The sequence below is a fragment of the Bos taurus genome, chromosome 17, assembly GCF_002263795.3.
Source record: "Bos taurus isolate L1 Dominette 01449 registration number 42190680 breed Hereford chromosome 17, ARS-UCD2.0, whole genome shotgun sequence".
Lineage (NCBI taxonomy): Eukaryota > Metazoa > Chordata > Mammalia > Artiodactyla > Bovidae > Bos > Bos taurus.
Genome location: NC_037344.1, coordinates 50,392,020 through 50,416,807, shown reverse-complemented (window position 1 = coordinate 50,416,807; position 24,788 = coordinate 50,392,020). Strand labels below are relative to the sequence as shown.

General features: G+C 43.5%; 1 protein-coding gene across 5 annotated transcripts in view; it reads left to right on the top strand.

Annotated features, from left to right (window-relative positions):
* Positions 1–24,788, top strand: part of TMEM132B (transmembrane protein 132B) — a 382,092-nt gene that overhangs the window by 270,658 nt on the left and 86,646 nt on the right. The window contains exon 1 of one of the 5 annotated variants that reach the window (XM_059876312.1): positions 4,361–4,816. The exons of the other annotated variants lie outside the window; for them this stretch is intronic. Coding sequence (XP_059732295.1) covers positions 4,713–4,816 — 104 coding nt within the window. The 5' untranslated portion in view covers positions 4,361–4,712. Of the gene's footprint in view, positions 1–4,360; positions 4,817–24,788 lie in introns of those variants that run through there. 5 annotated transcript variants of the gene reach the window in all.

Here is a 24,788-nt window from a genome sequence, read left to right as displayed (position 1 = left end):
ACTCAGTGGCATTTAGCACATTGCAAGATTGTGTCACCAGCTTCTCTATTTAGTTACGAACCATCTTAAGTAGCTGCTTCCCAATTTCCCCCCCATGCCCTTGGGAATCACTGAGGTGTTTTCCATCTCTTGCGGGTTTGCCTTTTCTGGATGCTTCATATAAATGGCTCTGTACACAATATGTGACCTTTGTGTGTGGCTTCTTTCGCTTCACAGTGTTTTTGAGATTCATTCACACTGTAGCGTGGATGAGGATGTCATTCTTTTTATGGCTGAATAGTAGTCTGCTGAGTGGACACACCACAGTTTGTTCATCTAGTCATTAGTCAGTGGACTTTGAGGCTGTCTCTGCCTCATGGCTATCGGGAGTAATGCTGCTGTAAACATCTGTGCGGGGGACTTCCCTGGCAGTCCGGTGGCTAAGACTCCGCACTTTCGCTGCAGGGAGAGTGGCTTCGATCCCTGGCAGTCCAGTGGCTAAGACTCCGCACTTCCGATGCAGGGAGAGTGGCTTCGATCCCTGGCAGTCCGGTGGCTAAGACTCCACACTTCCACTGCAGGGAGAGTGGCTTCAATCCCTGGTCAGGGAACTGAGATCCCACATGCCACACTGTGTGGCCACAAGAAAATAAATAAATAAAAATAAAACATCTGTGTGCTAGTATTTTCTTGAGTCCCTGCTTTCTTTTTCAGGGGGTGGTATGTATACTTAGGAGAAGAGTTGCTGGTTCATATGGTAATTCTATATTTAACATTAAAAAATTTTTTTAAATTTTTAGTTGGAGGATAATTGCTTTATAATGTTGTGTTGGTTTCTGCTGTACAACAATGTGTATATTTAATTTTTTGAGAAGATACCAGCCTGTTTCCAGGATGGCCTTTTAAAAATGATTGTAGTACTAGTGCTAGTCACTTAGTCATGTCCAACTCCTTGTGACACGTGGACTATAGCCCTCCAGGCTCCTCTGTTCATGGGCTTCTCCAGGCAAGAATACTGGAGTGGGTAGCCATTTCCTCCTCCAGGGGATCTTTCTGACCCAGGGATTGAACCTGGGTCTCCTACATTGCAGGCAGATTCTTTACTGCCTTAGCCACCAGGGAAGCCCCGTAATAATCATGATAATAATATCTACCTAATTCTTGGGCTTGAATGCCAGCTGGGACAGGTCTTCCTAGAAGTAGAGTGGGTCTTTCTCACAGACATGCAGCTCCATGGGAGATTGGAACAGAGTCTGAGGCTCATTTGCATTGTTGAGGCTCATTTGCATTGTTGAGGCTCAAAGGGTGAGCAACGATTTGCAAAAAATATCATAAAGCAGAATCTTCCTTTCTAGCCAAATCTGTTGTTATTGGATGACAACCTGTTATATATGGAGTGCTGAGTATACTTCAGCAAAATATGCCGGGATACTTGTAATCAGGTGCAGAGCAGCATTACTGCAATCCTGATTTAAGACCAGCTCTGTTAGAACTGGGCTCTCATCAGCTCCACGCAACTGATAATTTCTGTCTTCATCGACTGCACACTTTACTTCTCACTGGGTTTGGAATCAAACCTGGGTGTGTGTGTGTGTGTGTGTGTATATGCATATATATATATCTTTTTTAAAGAACAATATATTTCACTTTCATGTAAAGGCAAACGAATGGATTATGAAAAGATTCAAACTCAAAACTGATCTTATAAAAAAAAAACTGATCTTATCATATTTTAAAAATTTATCTGGAGAAAAGTGAGCCACATGGATAGCCAAGTAATGCTTGATTTATGGTACAAATTTTCTCTCTTGTGCTCAATCCACTCCTTTCCTTATGGGGACGAATTCTGAAGAGCTTTAAGCTAAGTTAATTAACTCTTCCTTCACCTATGGGCTTCCCTAATGGTTCAAGCAGTAAAGAATCCTGCAATTCAGGAAACACAGGAGATATGTGTTAGATCCCTGGGTCAGGAAGATCCCCTGGAGGAGGAAATGGCAACCCACTCCAGTATTCTTGCCTGGAAAATCCCATGGACAAAGGAGTCTGGTGGGCTACAGCCCAGGGGATCACAAAGAGTCGGACACGACTGGGCAAGCTTTCATCTGTTTTTTTTTTCTCTTAAGAAAGTCCCTTTATTTTTTCCCCCAAGAACCTAAATTTTTTCTCTTCCAATTCAGACAAAAATTTATATATTTTTTGGTATTGAGACTCTTCTATTCTGACTTTAGTTAATATTGACCAATTATTGAGGTTCTGAGGGGGTAAAGATTAAACATTTCTATCTGGGTATTTTAGATTTTTATTTTGCTTCCTTTTAAAGCACAGATAAAAGCATTTTTGTTCTGTTAATTGGTTGTTGGTTTTTTGTTTGTTTGTTTTGGCAAAAAGAAACATCAGGTACTTTGGTATCTGTCTTTTTATTAGCTGAGGTCTGGGTGAAAATTTTTACTTTGGACTAGACAGGAGTCATTGTTTTGGGAAGAATAGAAAGCCAGGCATGAGTAAAAAAGAAATTATAATTTGTTGGAAAGATACTAGGTTAGTGCATGAAATTCAGAGATCCACCAAAGGACTGAGCTTCAGGAAGGCCAGTGTGTTAGTCGCTCAGTCATGTCTGACTCTCTGTGATCCCATATGTAGCCTGCCAGGCTCCTCTGTCCATGGAATTCTCCAGGCAAGAATACTGGAGTGGGTTGCCATTCCCTTCTCTAGGGGATCTTCCTGACCCAGGGATTGAACTTGAGCCTCCTGCACTGCAGGCAGATGCTTTACCATCTGAGCCACCAGGGAAGCCCCAGGAAGGCCAGAGACAAAGGTATTTCTAAAGACCTCAGAAGAGGGCATTCCAAGAAATTCACTTTTAGGTTCTGTTCTCAATATTGTCTCATCTTTCAACCTTATTCTTTAATTAATTAATTTAGGCTTCACCTCATGGCTTGTGGGATCTTAGTTCCTGGACCAGGGATTAAACCCGAGCCCCGAAACTGGAAGTGTGGAGTTCTAGCCACTGGACCACCAGGGAGGTCCTTCAACCTTATTCTTTAAAGTGATCGGGCAACTGGATCCCACAAGCCACAACTAAGAATTCACATGCCATTACTGAAGATCCTGTGTGCTGCAACTAAGACCCAGAGCAGCCAAATAAATAATGTTTTAAATGCTAGGATCAGAGGGTAAAGAATGCCAGATGCCACCCCACTTAGACTTCCTACTATACAGTGCAATTTTATATTGTAGCTGATATGGAAGAAAGAAGTTTTGCTTTAAAAAGATCATCAGCATTGTTTTAAAAGATAAGTAGCAGGGTACTGCCTTTGATTCAACTATTTTTCAATTTGCTTTCTCAAACTAAATCACTTATCTGTGGAATCTAAAGCAAACAGTGCAAATGAACCTATTTACAAAACAGAAACAGACTCATGGACTTCAAAAACAAGCTTACAGTTACCATTGGGGAAATGTGGGTGGAGGGGAGGGATAAGTTAGGAATTGGGGATGAACATATACACCTGAAGTGACTTCACTTCACTCACTTATATACACACTGAAAGTGTTAGTAGCTCAGTCATGTCAACTCTTTGGGACCCTATGGACTGTAGCCTGCCAGGCTCCTTTGTTCCTGGAATTCTCCAGGCAAGAATACTGGGTCGGGGGTGCCATTTCCTTCTCCAGGGGATCTTCCCAACCCAGGGATGGAACTCAGGTCTCCTGCTTGGTAGGCAGATTCTTTACTGTCTGAGCCACCAGGCAGTATGTAGTGTGTAAATATACACAGTACTATATATAAAATAGATGATTAACAAAGACCTACTGTGTAGCACAGGGAACTCTACTCAATATTTTGTAATAACCTATATGGGGAAAGAATCTGAAAAAGAATGGATATATGTATACACATAACTGAATCACTTTGCTGTACACCTGAAACCAACACAACATTGTAAATCAACTCAACTCCAATATAAAATAAAATTTAAGCTAAAAAAAAGTTAAGGGGCTGGAGTGGGAACTGAACAATCTGAAGTTTCCCAAAGACTGTGTGCATCCCTGAGCGGCCTTGTCTGTTCCTCCTTATAGTATTATTGTCGTTGTCTTGAGATTATGTGGAAAGCATAGGAGGTCTGAGTTCCATCACCTGGGCTGCTGACTCCCCAGTCTGCTTGGGAACAGACAGCCTCAGTCTGTTTTCTACCTCTTCTTTTGAAATACTATTTAGCGTATCCTTCATGACCTCATTGTTCAGCAGCCTTGGTGGAAGTAAACTTATCACAGCAGGTACTCTCTTCCTCACAGGAAAATCAATAAGATTCTTTCTTCCTCAGCTCCAAAAATGAAGGCTGCCTTTAAAAATGGAAGCTGAGGGCTAGAATTGCAGGCCAGTGGCCTAGCACAGAGTGGCTAGTCTCTGAGGAATTCAGTGGGATAGTCCAGTTATTGGGTTCTTTGAACACTGCTCATCATAGCTTTTTGTATTCGTTAGGATAATTGATGCTAGCTGCTGTAACGAATAACCCTGTATCTCAGTGGCATAACAGTCCAACAGGGCTTAGATGGAGTTTCTGAGCTACATCCAGGTAGCAATACCCAAGTCCAAGCAGTGGTCAGGGACTGCTTCTGTCCTATGCTATGCCATCTGGAAACTGTGCATGTTGCCATGCCATCTTTAGAAGTTTCCATGGAAACCCTGGAACATCTCACTGGGTGTTTTCAAAGGCCAGGTTTGGAAGTAGCTTATGTTACCTCTCCCCATATTTCACGGGTCAGTAGGCAGAGACAGGGCTTCCAGGGAGGCTGGCAAGGTAGCCTTTCTACGTGCCCAGGAAGAAAAGCCAGCGAGGTCAGTGTGTGGTACTGCCTTAATGCACTTGTCAAGTATATTTTGCCATTTTCCAGCCTTATGTGTCTTCATCTCATGGAATTGCTTGTTTTCTTTCTTCCTTTCTTTCTTGCCTTCTTTCTTTCTCCCTCCCTCCATCTCCCTTCCTTCCTTCGTCTCTTTCTTCTTGTCTTTTTTTCTCCTGCCTTCCTTCCTTTTGTTTTGAACATCAACCTCTCATTCTTCTCTGAACTTCTGTTGAACCTGACCTCATATCTTTCTTATTCATCATTTGACTATAGCTATTGTGTGTCTTATTCTTTAATCATTTTCCGTGTCTCAGTCTTGTCTCTGCCATCATAAGCTTTTCAATATGTTCCCAAAGTGGTCTGCCCGGAAGAAGTTTTCCATTTGTCTGGAAGGGGCTGCGGCTCAGTGCCTACAGAATGAGAGCAGTGTCTATTTTAGCTCTTAATTTATGCAGAAACTCTTAGCCAAGTAGAAATAGAAAGGAACTTTCTTGATAGATAGTATCTTTCAGAACTCTACCATAAACATGATGTGTAATAGGAAATCAGAGTTAGAACAAAAGAAGAGGAAGTGCCTTAGTATCAGGGCTGACAGTGTACTAAGTGTCTAGCCAAGAAAATAACACATGGAGAAGAAACAAATTATAAAGATTATGTATCAGTTTTTGCTGCAAAACAAATCGCCCTAAAATGAAACTGTCAAAGATGACAGCCATTTACTGAGTGTGTAATTACGAGTGTCTGCGACGTTGGTCGGGCTCAACTAGACAGTTCTTTTTATGGACTTCGGACTTCGCTCTTGTACTGGTGGCCAGCTGCTGGGTCTTTGGTCCTTGTTGTAGCCACTAAGTTTGGGATGTTTCACTTCACAGAGAAATCTAGCTGATACAATTAGAAGAAAGGGGACAACGCTCTCAGTGTCCGTGGATAATATTCTAGTCTACTCAGTAGATCTTAGTGTGAAGAACAAGACTGCATTGAAGAAATTGTTATCACATTTACGCATATGTATACCAATCAGCATTTTTTGGCCAGATGTTGGTCCTGAGAGACTTTTTTTTCCTCAAGAAATACATTTGCAATCATCATTTGCATATGGAACCATCCCTTAATTGTCTCTGGGTTTGTCTGCAAAAGCTTTCTTGTTATCCAATCTCAGATATCATCCAGAGACAAATTCAGAGAAGCCGGCAATGGTTAGCGGTTGACAGACATTAGAAATCAGGTATTCAGTACCTTCATTTATGGCTTAGAAAATTGAGACTAAGAGAGGTTAAGAGACTTGCCCATGGTCACACAGCTGGAATAGAGCAAAAGTATGTGCTATCAGTAGAAATATTAGTGTCACATTAGAAACTTGGCTTCTTGATGCCTAGATCAATCTTAGTCATGGTTTTCTGATTTATTTCCACTTAAAAAAGGCAGCCAATAGGAATTGTCCTAGATGGAAGAGGATAAAAGTATAAACTTTAATTGATTCTGGCATCTTTTGAAGGCAGAATCTACCTATAAACCTTCATGAAATTTGGACATTGGTTTTGTCCTAGTACAATACGACTCAGAATGTCTTGGAGACATCAGCAACTTTATATCATGTTGTTATTTGTAGGATGCTGAAAACTTAGGAGTTATACATTTAAACAAATAATTGTCTATTATTTAACTATATAATCCCATCTATGATAAAATCAATGCAGACAGTGACTGTAGCCATGAAATTAAAAGACACTTGCTCCTTGGAAGAGTAGCTATGACAAACTTAGTGTATTAAAAAGCAGAGACATTGCTTTACTGACAAAGGTCTGTATAGTCAAAGCTATGGTTTTTCCAGTAGTCATGTATGGATGTGAGAGTTGGACCATAAAGAAAGCTGAATGCCGAAGAATTGATGCTTTTGAACTGTGGTGGAGAAGACTTGAGGGTCCCTTGGACTGCAAGGAGATCAAACCAGTCAATCCTAAAGGAAATTAACCCTGAATGTGCATTGGAAGGTTTGATGCTGATGCTGAAGCTGAAGCTCCAGTACTTTGGCCACCTGATGCAAAGAGCCAACTCATTGGGAAAGACCTTGATGCTGGGAAAGATTGAGGGCAAGAGGAGAAGGGGGCAACAGAGGGTGAGATGGTCGGATGGCATCACTGACTCGATAGACATGAGTTTGAGCAAACTCAGGGAGATTGTGATGGACAGATAAGCCTGACATGCTGAAGTTCATGGGGGTGCAAGGAGTCAGACATGACTTAGGGACTGAACAACAGCAATAAAATGATATATTAGTGACCTTGATGGGGTAGTGTTGCACCAGAGATTAACATGCAAAAAAAAATGCCAAATTGTTTTTCTTTACTGTTAATACTAGTTAAAATATTAATAAAATGAATTGAATTCTTGCTGTATGCCAGCCACAGTCTTGAACACTTTACACCTAGTTAAATTCTCACAATAACTAGACAATACAGGTGTTGTTATCCTCATTTACAGATGAGGAGCCTGCAGTATGATGGAGTTAAACCAAAGGTAACCATGATGAAAGGAAAATTCAATCCTGAGTCTGTCTTGCCTCTTAAGTTCCAAGTTCAACTCTTATTGATGTTTGCTCAGTAGGCTTGTGGTAGTTTTAAAATAGGTATATACATTCTTTTAAAAATATTTATTTATTTTGTTTTTGGCTTCACTGAGTCTTTGTTGCAGTGCTTGGGTTTCTCACTGTGGTGGCTTCCCTTGTGGAGTACAGACTGTAGGGCTTGTGGGCTTCAGCAGTTGTGGCACACAGACTTAGTTGCTCCCAGGTATGTGGGATCTTCCCAGACTAGGGATCAAACCCATGTCCTCTGCATTGGCAGGTGGACTCTTAACCATTGTACCGTCAGGGAAGTCTGGTACACACATTCTCATGACATTCCTTCCTTTAAGAGGTGGAGCTTAATCTCTCTCCCCTTGAGTGTGGGCAGGACTTAGTGACTCTCTTCTAAAGAGTGCAATATGGTGGGAGTGATGCTGTGTGACTTCCGAGACCAGGTGGTAGAAGGCCTTCCTCCTTGTTCTTTCTTGGATCTCGCATCCTGGGAAAGCTAGTCACCATGTGATGAAGACACCCAAGCAGCTCTTTGGAGAGGTCTGTGTGGTGATGAACTGAAGCCAACAGCCGTGTGAGGGTGCCATCTTGGAAGTGGCTCCTCCAGCCCCAGTCAAGCCTTCAGATGATGTGGCCCTGCCCAGCATCCTCCCTGCAATCTCATGAGTGGCCCTGGAACTCTGCTCTATGGTATGGAACAGCCTAAATGGGAAAGAATTTGAAAGAGAATAGATACATGTATGCATATAATTGAATCACTTTGCTGTACATCTGAAACTAACATGACACTGGTGATCAACTATACTCCAGTATAAAATTAAAAAGCTTTTAAAAAAAGAATCACCTCAACTGCTCCTTAATATCTGACCCACAGGAACTGTGAAATAATAAGTGTTTATTGTTTTAATCTGCTAAAATTTGGGTTAATTTGTTATGTGGCAGTAAATAACTAAATACAAGGCCTTCCAAGGCAAACATGAACCTAGGTAGGCTTGTCTGAGTGAACACAATTCCTGAGCTTGTAAGGACTGCATTGGTCAAGTTGCCCTCAAATCCTTGGCTTACTGAGGGTAGTTTGGTTTTCCCTCTTTGTCATTATATTCTCTGCACATTTAGGCAATGCTCGCTGTGAGCCGTTCATACACAGGTTTCAGATGGTACCTCTTCAAGAATCGTGAACTGTATACCTAGCCTTTCACCTTCTGCATCGTGGCTGCCTATAACACCTATGAACCCGTAGGAGAACAGGGTGTTCTGTTGTGAGTGGCCACAACCCATGTGGGCCCCACTGAACTTACCCATTGTCCAGGTGCCATGTGACCAACTGACTCAGTGGATCAATATACCTTTGCTTGTTTGACTGAACTGCAGGGCCTGACATGGGCAGAAAATGAAACCTGTTTTCTCAGTGCCTCAAAGACTGAGAAATTTCTTTTCTGTTTTTATCTGAGGCCTCCTTGGAAGACATAGCACAATATTTAAAACAGATCACTTTTTAAAAAATATACATGTATATTTTTCAAATTCTTTTCTCATTTAGATTGTTACAGAACATCAAGCAGAGATCCCTGTGCTCTAAAGTAGGTCCTTGTTGGTTATCTGTTTTAAATATAGCAGTATGCACATGTCGATCCCAAACTCCCTAACTATCCAGAACCCTGCTCTTCCCCACTGGTAACCATAAGTTCATTCTCTACGTCTGTGCGTCTAAAACAGATTACTTTTAATGAGCAGGAATGGAAAAGTCAATCTCTTTCTCTGGGAAACAGGGTTGGGGTAAAAAGGAGTCTGCAAAGCTAGGTATCAGATTGACAGTTAAACCAAATCAATAGGTTGGATTTTCAGGAAAATTCCTAGAAATGGGGAACATTTCATCAAGGAGGCCCAATAACCCTTTCAAGTAGAAGTGGTTCACGGTCATGAGGACACGAGTTTCTGAGGGTTTATGAGAGGACCCTGCTCCATCTCCCTCCTTATCTCACATTCAGTACAGTTCAGTTCAGTCACTCAGTTGTGTCCAACTCTTTGCGACCCCATGAATCGTAGCACGCCAGGCCTCCCTGTCCATCACCAACTCCCGGAGTTCACTCAAACTCGTCTATTGAGTTGGTGATGCCATCCAGCCATCTCATCCTCTGTCATCCCCTTCTCCTCCTGCCCCCAATCCCTCCCAGCATCAGAGTCTTTTCCAATGAGTCAACTCTTCGCATGAGGTGGCCAAAGTATTGGAGTTTCAGCTTCAACATCAGTCCTTCCAATGAACACCCAGGACCCATCTCCTTTAGAATGGACTGGTTGGATCTCCTTGCAGTCCAAGGGACTCTCAAGAGTCTTCTCCAACACCACAGTTCAAAAGCATCAATTCTTTGGTGCTCAGCTTTCTTCACAGTCCAACTCTCACATCCATACATGACTACTGGAAAAACCATAGCCTTGACTAGATGGACCTTTGTTCGCAAAGTAATGTCTCTGCTTTTTAATATGCTATCTAGGTTGGTCATAACTTTCCTTCTAAGGAGTAAGCGTCTTTTAATTTCATGGCTGCAATCACCATCTGCAGTGATTTTGGAGCCCAAAAAAATAAAGTCTGACACTGTTTCCACTGTTTCCCCATCTATTTGCCATGAAGTGATGGGACCGGATGCCATGATCTTAGTTTTATGAATGTTGAGCTTTAAGCCAACTTTTTCACTCTCCTCTTTCACTTTCATCAAGAGGCTTTTTAGTTCCTCTTCACTTTCTGCCATAAGGGTGGTGTCATCTGCATATCTGAGGTTATTGATATTTCTCCTGGCAATCTTGATTCCAGCTTGTGCTTCTTCCAGCCCAGCGCATCTCATATGACTGGGGAACAGATGGGGTCTTTGGTCATCTGTGAAAACTGTTCTATGTTCGGTTCAAATCTGAGGCTCTGGCAGCATTGGTATGAATGTGGGATGCTATTTTGCCTACTTCCTGTTACTGGGTATCATGTGTCCTCACATCCCTCAAGGCCTTTCCAAATCCATCTCCCATCATCCCTTGCAGTTTCTTGACATTGAGAGGACCTGCAGCCAGAACTTTATGGATGCAGGTCAGGCTTGCAAGTGATGCTCTGGGCAAGTGTTGGGGTCCTTGGGATCCTGGAGGCAGCGGGAACTCTCCTAGAGGCACAGAAGGGCTGACATGATCCCGCCGTCAGCATCCCTGCTTCCCTTGCTCAGCCGGCCTCGATGGATGGGGCCGCAGTTGGAGAAAATTAGGGGGCACAGGTTTCTCTGGCCCCCATTTGTCCTTCACTCAGTCGTGCAAAGATTTCACTTAGCTCCTGAGAGTTGCTGACACTGTGTGCCCCAGAAACATGATGTCAATAAAAAGAACACAGTTCCCCTCTTCTGAAGCTTACATTCAAGTGAGGGAGACAAGCATAAACCTGTAAGGTCCATAAAAACCCAATTTAAGATGGCAGGAGGCTCTGTGAATGAAAGTACAGTGAGCTCTGAGAGACAGTAAAAGGGAGGAGACCTGTATCAGGGACAGAGAAGTCCTGTCTCTGCAGATGGAAATCAGCGATCATGACAATAATTACGTGCAGAGCAGTTTACTCCTTTGCAAGGACCTTGACCAGACTGCTTGAAGCATTCTAGAATGAGGCATTTAAGACATCTTAGGTCTGTTGGCTCAAACTAAGGTATGAAAGACATCTGGGAAGATGTTTGGAATGTGTAAAACTTGCAGTGGATCAATATTTCTATATGCCCTCCAGCATCCCCTGGAATCTGTCTCGTGGTCCTGCATAATTGGAAGTAGAAATGGGAGTGCTGGAGATAAATTCAGCTTCTGCAGAGCTGGCACCATAACAGGCATCTGGAGGGGGACACTTCTGGAGGATCGTGGGTACCACCAGACAGAACCTTGAATGACAAGCTCTCCACTTATTGTCTCTTGGCCCTCAAGCAGTCCATCTTCCACTCTTTCTGCTGTGTAATTTGGGAGTTCATGCCAACAGATTGTGTCACCTGGGCTCCCTTGCTGCTGGCTCCTGGCCAGACTCAGCCAGTGGGAGGCATTAGTGGGAGACCAGAGGGCAGGAAGAAAAAGTCCTTCTTGCATGGTCCCATCCACTCCCAGGGCTACAGCTCCTGCTAGGTGGCCTTCCATCCATGACTCCAGCTCTCATGGGGCTCCAGTAACACTGTTCTCTTCCCTCCCCCATATCCCTTCAAACTCGGGAGGTGACAACTTTTTGCTCTCTCTCACCTCTGTCTTTTTCAGCATCCCTTGTTATTGCTCATATCCTTGCTTATTCCTCTTCAAATAATCCCTTCATCCTATACTAGTCCATTAAACCAGTATGAATGGAACCCTGCTTCCTGCTGGGACCACTCCAGGTGCACCAGGCGACAGCCCTGAGACATCATCGTGTGGGCAGTGGGCAGAGTGCCTGGGCTTGCTGACGTCTTGCTGAGGACACTGGGCGGATTGGACGTGCACTGAGGTTACTGCGTTTTGAATAATATTGGGGCTGGAAGGATGTCGGGCTTTCCTTACAAGCATATTCTAGTCATGACCTTGGAGCCAGATATTGGTTTGGATCCTGGGTTCTACGACTTCCTAACTGTGACACTGTGGGAAAGTCACTCACTTGTCTGAGACTGTCCCATCACATGTGAGTTGGCAACAATAGAGCCTCTCTCAGAGGGCCACGGTGAGACTTCCTAAACATTATTTATTTATCATTTATTTTTGGCTGTGCTGGGTCTTCACTGCTGCACACAGGCTTTCTCTAGTTTTGGAGAGTGGGGACTACTCTCTAATGTGGTGTACGGCCTTCTCATTGTGGTGGCTTCTCTTGTGGAGCACAGGCTCTGGGGCACGTGTGCTCAGGAGTTGTGGCTCTCAGGCTGTAGAGCACAGGCTCAGTACTTGAGGTGCACAGGCTTAGTTGCCCTGCAGCATGTGGGATCTTCTTGGATAAGGAGTTGAACCCATGTCCCCTGCATTGAAGGTGAATTGAAGGCGAACCACTGAGTCACAAGGCAAGTCCATATTGTGAGACTTACATGATTAAGGTCCTGGCATAGTGCTTGGCATGTACCAGGTACCCAGCAGGGCACTGCCATGAAGCACCCAGGCTCAGGACTTTGACTCAGAGAGAAAATTAACCCCTCTGTGGAACCGGAGCGTCCCTTGCTTCTCTGGTTATCTCAGTGGTCAGAATTTTTTCTTTTACTATGTGCTGATAGAGAACTATGGATGGGATTAAGTCTCTGTAGCCAGGGGTGGGGTCCACATTTGCAACTGGTTTCTGGAAAGACCCATCCCTTGATGGGATGTGTGAGGTTTTATGAAAAGGGCCTGTATCACCGCTGACTTGCTCTCAGGGCTGAAGGCTGGTCCATGACAGTGTCAGCAGATGGACCACAGGCCAGTGGCGGTGTGTGTGCTCAACTGTGTCTGACTCTCTGCGACCCCATGGACTGTAGCCCGTCAAGTTCCTCTGTCCATGGGGTTTTCCAGGCAAGAATACTGGAGTGGGTGGCCATTTCCTACTCCAGAGGATCTTCCCCACCCAGGGATTGAAACTGCATCTCCTGCATTGGCAGGCAGATTCTTTGTCACTGGGAAGCCTGTTTACCCTCTGCTTCCTGCTCGTCAGTCCCTCCGTGAGTGTGTCGGTGTTTGTGCGTGTGTGCAGCTGAGTACCTGTGTGTGTGCAGGACATGCGTGCTTGTACAAGGCAAACTTACTAACAACTCAGAGCCTTTGCCCCTGTGTCCCCCTTGTCTGCAACACTGATCTATGTCCTCCATCACCAAAATCTCGTCTCAAATATCTCATGACTCTATCCAAATGATCCCTCTCCTCACTTGATTGCATGCTCTTTTCATCTCTTCATCAGCCAGGATGGGCTGGATGATGCAGTGATACAAGTCACCCCTAAATCTCAGTGGTTTAAAACAATAAAGGTTTGGGGCTTCCCTGGCGGTCCAGTGGGTAAGACTCTGTTCTTCCATTTCAAGGGGCACAGGTTCCCTTCTTGGTCAGGGAACTAAGATCCCACATGCCACACAGCATGGCTAAAAAAATAAAAGAAAGTTATATGTAAAAACCAACAAAGATTTATTTCTCACTCATGCTATGAACTCTGGGGACTTTGACCATCATAGTCTCAAAGGCAGCCAAAATAGCACCTCATCTTGAAATAGAAGCTTGTACTGTTGATCAGATACTTGCCCAGAAGGGAGACACACAGGCTCCATCCAACCTCAAGTGGGCCAGAAGTATAATCTTCTCTCCTGTGTCCAGAAAATGGGGAACCCCAAAAGTGTTTAAAGCAGCTCACTAATGACTATCAAATTCAGTATTTAATACTGGTGTTATTTAATTTCATATTTGCTTTGTAATTAGTTCCTTCTACCAGAATAAAAACTCCTGGAAAGCAGGAGCCTCAACTGTTTTTCTCCCATTGATCCCAGGGCTGGGAATAGAGCTTGGCTTCCAGGAGATGCTCAAACACATTTTATCAAATGCTTGAATGAATGAGTTACAGTCCAGAAGTTGAGACCCAGCCAAAGAGCATAAGTTTGCAAAACTCTGGTGGAATTAGAAACTGAGTACAGACCTCTTTTTATTTCTTCCTAGGCGCGTTGATCTTGATATTCCGGGACAGTCCTAACTTCAGATGTTTGCTTCCCATTAGAGACTCACAAAACTCCAATAACATGCTCTCACTCTGTGTTCAGAAAGCGTGGTCCCCAGACTCCTAGCGTCTCTCAGGAGAGTGAAATCACCCAGTGTACACAGAGAGCAAACCGTGGCTTTATGACTGGATGGAGTTTTCAAAGAAACTGACTTTACAGACACCGACCTTGAAGCTTCCGAGGCAAAGTGGAAGGAGTTTCTCTTTGCTTGGTTGCTGGGCCTGATTCCCAAAGCTACCCTTTCACCCAGCGGTGCTCTGCCTCCCAGCACGGCTGTACCCTCCTCCGGTGGTGGACGGCGCACAGGGACATACACAGGACGCCAGAGGTCAGCTGGCTGAATGGCCATCACGCGGCTGCAGAGCAGCTCATTAGTGCAGCCTGGCTCAGCCACCGGAACAGATGTCACCCTTCATCCCACGGTCTCAGGCCAATTAGTGGTTGTCTTCCTCTGAGGGTCTGACCTATGCTGACCCTCATCGGATCTCATCATTATCTGGAATAGTTTTCAATCCATGAGAACATGCAGAGGTGGGAAATGAGATTGATGTAGTGTGAGCACTGGGCAAGATCAAGGTGCTGGTACGTGAATCCACGTGAACTCAAAGTCCTCATCCCTGGAACCCGTACATGGGGGTCTTTCCTCGTCCCAGACCATCTTATTTTTGTATTCTGTAATCGGTTATGAGGCTTCCCACGTGGTGCACTGGTAAAGAACCTGCCTGCCAATGCAGGAGACACAAGAGACTTGGGTTCGATCCCTGGGTCAGGAAGATCCCCTGGAGGAGGAAATGGCAGCCCACTCCAGTATTCTTGCCTGGAAAATCCCATGGACAGAGGAGCCTGGAGGGCTACATTCCATGGGGTCACAAAGAGTCTGACACGACTGAGCATGCATGCGTAACAGGTATACAAGCATCCTTGGGAGACCAAAAAATAAAAATTTTCAACTTTTAACCACTTTTTTCTTTTACTTCATGCAGGATTCTGGTTCATACTGGCTCTTCCGGACCAAGTTAGTCTTTCTTAAAATACAACAGGATAGGATCAATTCTATGTAAAGAATTTCAAGAGTGCTTGAATACATATATTCATTAAAGGAGAAGTGGAAGAAATTACATGCACATAATCCTTTCTAATTGTGGTTGACTTAAGAGCTAATTACTATAGAGTAATTGGCCTATAAGAAAGATTTTTGAGGCTGTTGTAATTAATACAATGGGCCAAGTAGGAGATGTGATGGGATCATTGGGTTTTAATTAATCAGCAACAGGAGAATTCTTGTTTCCTGAAGGAGAGCACCTCGCTTACAGAGATTTACACACCGTGGGAATTACAGGGGCCTGCAGATCACTTCCATTGGATTTCTGCCCAGCTGACATTTATTGAAAAGCTGCCAGGTAAATTGAAGGTTACAGGAATTCTAATCTGATTTTTGACCCAAATGGCATTCAGAATTTCAGTCTATTTGTAGAATTCTCTTAACTCTACTCAGTTTCAAAGTTAATGAGGGTAGAGATTCTGTTTGAGTTTGTTTTTGAACACCCCAGAGTGTCTGTTTGTCTGTCTGTCTGGCTTGGCTTTTTTTATTTAATTTGGCTGCTTTCAGTCTTAGTTATGGGATGCAGGCTCTTAGTTATGGCACGTGGGATATAGTTTCCTGACCAGAGACTGATCCCAGACCCCCTGCATTGGGAGTTCAGTGTCTTAACCACTGGGCCACCAGGGAAGTCCCTGTCTTTAATTTTTTGGTTTGCTCTCGTGATTTTGAAATAATTTCAGGTGATTTGGAGCTGTCATTTGCCTTGAGAATGCTAGAACCAAAGGTAAATATTTTACCTTCTTAGATGAAACTGGCAATCAGTATCATTTATGGTGCTCCTTGGAAACGTGGTCCTTATGATCCTTACATATTATTAAGTCCATTGTAACAGTACCTGCCTTCAAAACATTTGCATCAGATGCAAGGTGAGTAAGTTCTAGAGTTCTGCTATACAGCATCGCCCATAGTTAACAATACTGTGTTTTACAGATAAAGTTTGTGATGAAGGTAGATTCAGGTTAAATGTTCTTACCACAATGAAAAAAAAAAGTAACACTGGTGATTCCACGTCCAGTCATGGCTAAGGAGTTGGCATCACACTAATAACCTCACAGTTGACACCTATAAGCTGTGCAGAAAGTACCCAGCTACCTGAAGAATATAGGGAGTGACCAAAAGAAGCAAGCACTTGGTGACAGAGAGCAACGCTGTGTGAATTTCCTATTTTATGACTTATAGACTGATGGAAGGCCCCAGTCAGGGAAGCTGAAACTCAGAAAATCCAGTCTTTCTTGATGCTGTTATGAAGATGCCCAAGATGAATGTGTATATTGGAAGAAAGTAAGAATGAGTGATACATGGATGGACCCAGCCAGGGATGGACCAGAAGGCCTCCCACACAAGCATCTAGATTTTTAAAAATATTTGTTTATTTATTTGGTTCTTTGTTGTGGCGCACGGGCTTAGTTGCCCAAGGCATATGGAATCTTAGTTCCTCGACCTGCATTGTCTGCATTGGAAGGCAGATTCTTAGCCCCAGGAACCACCAGGGAAGTTCCCAAAGATCCAGATATTACATTCTGAGGAAACCGAAGAAGTGTGCGGTTGAAGCATGGACTCTGAGGGTCACAGTTCATTCATTCATTCATTCATATTTATGGAGTACCTCTGGGCCAGGGACTTTCTTAGGTATTGCAGGAAACATGGAGAAAAATCCCTGCACCCACTGAGGTTACAATCTAAGAGACAGAGGCAGTCCACAGCAAAAGTATGTAAATAGAGTATGTTTGATGGTGAGAAACAGCAGGGGAGGGGGAGAGGGCTGGCCTATATAGGACATGGGTCTTTCATCGGGGTCCCCTAAAAGGCAGCTCTGAGGCAAGATCCGAAGGTGAGGGGTAAGCTCTACAGACGTCACAGGGGCGAGGGTCCAGTAGAGGGACAGGCAGAGGGAAGACCTCGAGGCAGCAGCGTGTCTAGTGCTGGAGGAACACTGAGGAACCAGTGTGGCTCGGACAGAGTGACTGAGGGTGATGGTGGCAGAGAGACTCAGGAGGATAATGGGCACTGGGGCTGGGGAGCCGGGTTGTGTAAAGCTTTATAGATGCTTGCAAGGAAATGGGCTTTTATGCAACTGAGATGAGAATTCCTTAAGGATTTTTAATAGGATGGTGAATGTATCTGACTTCTGGTTTAACTGCTGCTATGTAGAGAGAACAGAGTGGAGGGCTTGGGGTGAGGGAGGGAGCAAATCATTTAGGAGGCGATGACAATAACCAGGCAACAGGGGACAATGGCCTGGGCCATTGTGGGTATAGTTGGCATGATAAAGTGAAGGTATTTTAAAAATATATTTGCCGGATAGAAGTGACAGGCTCTCTGAACAGCCCAGATTGGGCTACCAAGGAAGGGGGAGTGCTTGGGATGACCAAGGTTTTGACCTGAGTAACTGGAAGGAGGGATGGCCTTGTCTTTGATGGGGAAGAGCATATGGTGGGGGTGGTTTGGTCTTGGGAGGGCAGAAGTTCAGCATCAAGTTTGAGATGCTTTTTAGATCCCTTGAAGCTGCTGAAAGGGGGTTCAATATGAGTCTGGAATTTGGGAGACAAGTCCAGGCTGTAGGTTTGATTCTTTTTTAAAAACTTACTTCAATGAAGTATAGTTGACTTACAATGTATTAATTTCTGCTTATAACAAAGCGATTCAGTAATACATATATATATATTCTTTTTCATTATGGTTTATTACAGGATATTTTTAAACTTTTTTTTGTGGTAAAAGCCACACGATATAAGACATACTATTTTGACCATATTTAACTGTACGGTTCAGTGGCACTAACTACATTCACATCAGTGTACAACTCTTACCATCATCCATCTCCCAAATTTTTCACCGTCCTAATCTGAAACTCTGTCATCTTTAAACACCATCTCCCCATTCCCCCTCCCTACCCGCTAGCCCCTGGCCCCTGACACCTACCAGTGTACTTTCTGACGGCATGAATTTGGCTCTTCTAGGTATTTCATATAAGTGGAGTCAAATAGTATTTGTCTGCACCTAATGTGTATCGGAACATCTTTCTAAGGTTAACTTAATACACGTGCTGCAGGTCGTACCTTCCTTTTCCCCCACATGCTATACAGTAGGCTCTCGTTAGTTTATTTGATACATAGCAGTGTATATATGTCAATCCCAATCTCCCAGTTCATCCCCCTCCCCCTCTTCCCCCCTCGGTGTCCATGCGTTTGTCCTCTGTGTTGTCACAGGATATTGAATGTAGTTCCCTGTGCTACACAGTAGGATCTTATTGTTTATATAACAGTTTGCATCTGGTAGTCCCCCCAGTCCATCCCTCCCCACCCTCCTCCCCCACCCCCCGCCTGTTGGCAGCCGCCAGTCTGTTCTCTCTGTGTGTAAACCTCATGATTCTTGTGCCTTCTGACTCCACCCCTTTGAGAGATGTGAGTCCCCCTAGTATTTACAGTCAATGTCTGTGGTCTCTAAATGATGCTGTGGGTGGAATGTGAGCTTTCTTCTGATCTAGCGTTCTGCAGGCAGCTTGTCTCTGGCCTGATCTTTGCTGGCTTGGCCACGAACACATCTCCAATCATCTGACTGTCACAGTCGCCTTCACGGGGAGCCCAGTGTCATCCTCTGGGCAGGATGCTGTTCCGTTTCTCAGCAGGGAATACACCAAGACTGGGGATAAATTAGCACTGATTGCAGCTGTCAGCTGGCCCCTGGTGACCAGGGTGGCCTGCAGTGTGCTGGACTTACAGGTGTCCTCCACAGCCACCTGGAGGAGCCCAGCTCACCAGCAAGCACCACATGCGACCCAGGGACCCTGGCCTCATTAGCAGCTGCTCTCCTTGGAGGAGCCAACCTGCCCCTTAGGCAGCAGAAGATTCTGCTTTTAATGAGGCCCTTTCCAGTTTAGGTGCAGAGAAATCCGGTGCCACATGACAGGAGAAAGGCTTTCACTGAGAAGCAGACTCTTTGAAAGATAATTAGAGTTTTGTGTGGGACTCTGCTTGTATATGCCACTGAGCCTGGCGCAGAGTCAGGGACATGGTCCTCTTCATTAACGTACCAGCATGAATGAATGAGGGAATGTGATGTTTGCGACCCCTGGGATCAGACTCCTGGTGGATTCCGGAGGCTCTATCTGTACCTGCTGACCACCCTCAGCCAGGGCTGCCCTGTTCCTGAGTCTTGAACGTAGCTTACTCTTTCCCCTCTGTACTCACCGGAGGATGGTTCTTGATGATGCCCACGATCAGACGGGACTGTGGGACTGCTTCCAAACTCACTTCCTTGAGTGAGTGCTTCATTGTCAGGGAGAGAATGACCAGAGCCCTCCTCTTCCTGTGGGTCAGAGATCAAATGTTCTAGAGGCAGAACAGAGGGCAAAAAGTGCTCTGTCGATGTAAAAATGAGGCAAGGAATCATTCATGTTCAGGCTCACAGATGCCCACACTATCTCCCTGGAGGACCAGTGAGGGAACAAATAACTTTGTGCCATTGGCAGAAACATGGATGGACTTGGAGGTGATCATACTAAGGGAAGTCAGTCAGACAGAGAAGGACAAATGCTTATGATAGTGCTTATGTGTGGGATCCGAAAACAAACACATAGTTACCAAAGGGGAAAGATGGGGGGAGAGGGATAAATCAGGAGTTTGAATTTGACATGTACACACTACTTTATTTAAAATGATAACCAACAAGGTCCTCCTGTACAGCACAGGGAACTCTACTCAATATTCTGCAACAACCTAAATGGGAAAAGATTTTGAAACAGAATAGATACATGTATTTGTGAAACTGAATCACTTTGCTGTACACCTGCAGGTAACTCAGCATTGTTAATCAACTCTACTCCTGTATAAAATAAAAATTGGGAAAAAACCAGACAGCACTGGATTCCACAAGTCATTGTACATGACAAGAATGTTGCTCAAAGTTGGTGACAGGAAGAAACAGAGAGAGGACTCTCAGGAGCTGTATTTGGGGAGTCGGTGGGAGATGATTTCTGGGCTGTCTCTTCCTGCAAGGGTTTTTGGGATGTTGTCAGAAAGACAGAGGCAGAGGGGGACAAATTAATTGTGGCAATTGTCTTCGCTGTCTCCGGGCTTGTCACAGTGATGCTGATAAAATCAAATAAGCTGGAAGTGAGGGTGAGTTGTTAGTGTGAGAAATGGTCCAGGATCTGGCAGCTGAGAGAGTGGAGGTGCCTGTGCTGTTTGCTCATTATCAAGATTTATTGTTTTCCACTCTGGGAAATTGTTGGTAAGCAAAAATAAGGTCACTTACACCACTCTGTGAGGTACTTTGAAATATTTAAAAATGGAAAAAACAAGAGGAATTTAATATCATTTTTTTTCTGTGTTTGGAAAGTAGGGCAGTGGGTTGGTGGACTGATCATGAGCTGGTTTGAGTTAGATAAAGAGTTTCTGGGAGTATTTACTGCAGAAAAATGAATTGGAGATTTAACAGAAGGAGAATAAGCCAAGCAAGGGAGAGTTGACAATGGTGGCTTTCTTTTTTTTTTTTTTTAATTGAAGTTTAGTTGATTTACGATATTGTATTAATTTCAGGTATGTAACAAAGTGATTCAGACATTCTCACACACACACATTTCAGATCATTTTCTAGATAAGCAACAACAATTTACTGTACAGCACAGGGAATTATATTCAGTATTTTGGGATAAACTATAATGGAAAAGAATCTGAAAAAATAGGATTGCTGAACTGAACTGCTTTGCTATAAATCTGAAACTAACACAATATTGTGAATTAGTTATACTTCAATTAAAAAATAATGCTACATACCCTGGTGATTCAGTTGATCATTTTCTTCTTCCTTTTATGTAGCTCCGTTATTTTATTTGTGTGTCTGTGAGCACACATGCACCTTTGTGTTTAACCTACACAGTTAAGTAGTTCGAATTTTAGAGCTGTAGACTGAGGGGGGCGTATGGACAGAATTGCTGGTATGCTTCACGTATATTCTCACCAGTTTTAAAGAACTAGCTTGCAACCTGTGAGAGCAGAAAGATTAGATAAATATATACTTTAAAAGAGAGGCTGCAGGTATAGAAAATGCAAATATTTTTTCCCTGCTGTCTGGAAAACTCCTCTCAATTCCTTCACTAGATCTGAGTTCAAAAAGAACAAGTTCCTTAAATCCCTTAATCTGGGTTAATGTCTTTTGTTAGATGCTCCTTTCTTCTCAACACTTATCTGAATTCATAGGAAAAGTTGAACAAAATTCATAAGGCCTGTGGGGGAGACTATATTACCTGGTTTGTACCATGGCCCCGCCAGTGATCAGAAGCCAGCACTGTGCTTAGAACGTTTATTAGAGGCTCATTAATGTATGTTGAAATCATATTCAAATGAAAAAATAATCCATAGCTAATGGTACAATCTGGCCTAGCGTTGAAATTTGCTCATCATAGAAGAGAGAGACAAAGACACTGAGAGAAGACGCAAGAGAGGAACGCTCTGCTCCGTGATGCCGAATGAAGTATTCCCTGACATTAAACTATAAGAAGAAAACCTACTGTGGAGAGAAGTGAAGTCAACTTTGGTATTAATTTTGCAACTTTTGTGTTTCTGAAGGGCATTATGGCTCAGACTGCCTTACCTGCAAGAAGGATAAAGAGAAAGGGAAAAGAATGAGAAAGAGAGGAAAAGAAGGAAGACACAAGAGGAGTGGGGGCAGAAAGCAAAGGGACAGTCCAGGTTGATAAGTACGGAAAATGCTTCTCTTTCTTGGTGACTAGCTGATCTCTGCTGACCTTATCAAGGGTTGCTGAGTGGAGTGGCCCCTTCAGCAACAGGAGCAGAAATGACTCAAGATTGTTAATGATAGCATCCTCCTCATGGCACTGCTGTGAGGTTTGAATGATGTACTGAAGTTCAAGTTCCTAGCATAGTTCCTGGAATGTAGAAAACCCACAGTAAGACAGCTCTCTGAAAGACAGTTCATGTTTAGCTAATTGAAGACTTTGGAGCTTTTCCACGATAAATGTTGGATATCATTATCAAAATTAGTGCTACAATCAACATTTGTGCAAAATTAAAGAAAAAAATTATCTATTTTTGGCTGTGCTGGGTCTTTGTTGCTGTGTGAGGGCTTTCTCTAGTTGCAGTGAGGAGGGGACTAGTCTGCAGTTGCGGTGCACACGCTTCTCATTGCGGTGGCTCCTCTCGTTGCAGAGTGCGGGCTCTAGGCACACAGGCTTCAGGAACTGCGGCTCACAGGCTCAGTAGTTTTGGCACACGGACTTTAGTTGCTCCGAGGCAAATGGGATTTTCCTGGGTCAGGGATCTAACCCGTGTCTCCTGCACTGGCAGATTCTTTACCACTGAGCCAACCAGGGACACCTTGTGTACAACTTTTTATGTGAAAGCATGTTTTCACTTCTCTTGCATATATTTATATATATACCTAGGAGTGAACTTGCCAGGGCATGTGGTAATGCTATGTTTAATTTTTTGAGGAACTGCAAAGATATTTTTCAAATCAGCTGTACCATTTTATATTTTCTCCAGCAATGCATGTGGTTTACAATTTCTTCACATTCTTGCCCACATATTTTTTTCTTCTTTAAAAAAATTTTTATTGGGTTATAATTGATTTACAGTGGTGTCAGTTTCAGGTATACAGCAAAGCGAATTAATTATACATAAACATTTTCCCTCTTTTAGATTCTTTTATAGGCTATTACAGAGTGTTGAGTAGAGTTTTTTGTGTTATACAGTAAGTCTTTATTAATAATCTATTTTATATATAGTAGTGTGTGTATGTCAATCCCAGTCTCCCAATTTATCCCTCCTCACTTGTCTGCCTTTTATTTTTTTAAAGACTGCAGCCATCCTAATAGTTTAAAGTGGGATTTCACTGTGGTTTTGATCTGCAGTTCCTTAATGGATAATGATATCGAGCATCTTTTCATGTGCTTATTGGCCATTTTATACCTTCTTTGGAAAAATGTCTATTCAAATACTTTGCCTCATTTTAATTGCTGCTGTTATTGCTTTTTAAATTGTTGAGTTGCAAAATCTCTTTATATATTCTGGATAATTCTGGATAACGATTGTTTATTAGATATTGATTTGCAAATATTTCCTCCATTCTATACAGTGTCTTGATTTTACTGATAGAATTTGAAGCACTAAAGTTTTAAATTATTTCTTATTCTGTGTTTGGGTTGTTTTATCTGAGAAACCACTGCCTCAACCAAAGTCACGGAGATTATTGCCTATGTTTTCTCCTAAGACTTTTTATAAATTTAGCTCTTAGGTCTTTGATCCACTTTGTGTGAACAGCATCTTGCTGTTCTAGCTGATTATTGCCACATGGGAATGTGCAACAATGTTGTCTCTGCTTCCAAGAAACCAGAGATACCAGTTCTTTGGTGTGAATATTCTGCCTTGAAAAACATTAGCAACCAAGTCAGATTTCATGAAAACACAACAGTGGAGGTGGTCAAGTATGGCCCTGGCCACATGCACCCAGGGGCCACATTGCGACCTCTGGGTTTCCTATTTAACTTTCCTAGTCAGCTAGAAATGTAATAAAAGGACCCCTGTTCTTGGTCTATTCCTGGGTGACACAGTCTTAGGGTTTTTTCAAGATTCTAGATAGCAGTGTAAGGAGAAGTTTTGAAATTAAACCAATGAGGAGAGAAGGTTTTGAGTCTAAAAGTCCCTGCTCTAAATGAGGGGCTTTTAAATATTTTTAGACATTGGCCTGCTAGCTACCCTGATTTGTCAACCTGAAACATTTTTTCCACAGCAAGTTCTTTGGAGACAGCAGAAATGTGGGGGCAATGCCTGAATTTTGTGAAATTGCAGAAAGAAATGATTTATTCATGCTAGATTCTGAGAGCCAACCATGAGGTCACAATGAAAAGGGCTGAGTGACAGGCAGAGAGATGAACTAAAGACCCTCTGCCCTGTTGATGGATTTGGTGAGCAGGGATTTGCCCCCTTCCTCTCTGGGAGGACTGATGTTGGGGGAGGGGGAGTCACAGAGTGGGAAGGAAGTCTGGAGGGAAAAGAGGGTGTGGTGAGGGACCCTGAGCAGTGGGCTGTAGCAGTTGCCTGTTGTTTGAGCCCATTCTTCAAATATTGGCCTGAGTCAATATTTGAAGAGGCTGCCTCTACCAGGAAGCCTTCCCTGACCTGCCAATTTCTCTTCTCCAAAGATCATATCACAGTCTCTCTGGTTTTCCTAAGCACACTTTCTTCTCTGAAGTCGTGCTCAAACTGGTGTTTGATATTCAGAGATTCCATCAACAGATATTTAATGAGCACCCACTATGCCCCAGCATTCCCCGATGGCTGGCTCAGTGAATAAAGAATCTGCCTGCATTGCAGGAGACACAGGAGATTCAGATTCGATCCTTGGGTCAGGAAGATTCCCCCCAAAGGAGGAAAATGGCAACCCGCTCCAGTATTCTTGCCTGAAAAATCCCATGGACAGAGGAGCCTGAAAGGCTAACAGTCCAAAGGGGTCCAAAGGGGTCCAAAGAGTTGAATATGACTGAGCGACTAAGCACACACCACTGTGCCCCAGGCTGTGTTCTAAGGGCTGGCGACGCAGTAGTGAGAAAAACAGGCAGAAATCCCTGCTTTCCTGTTGCTTG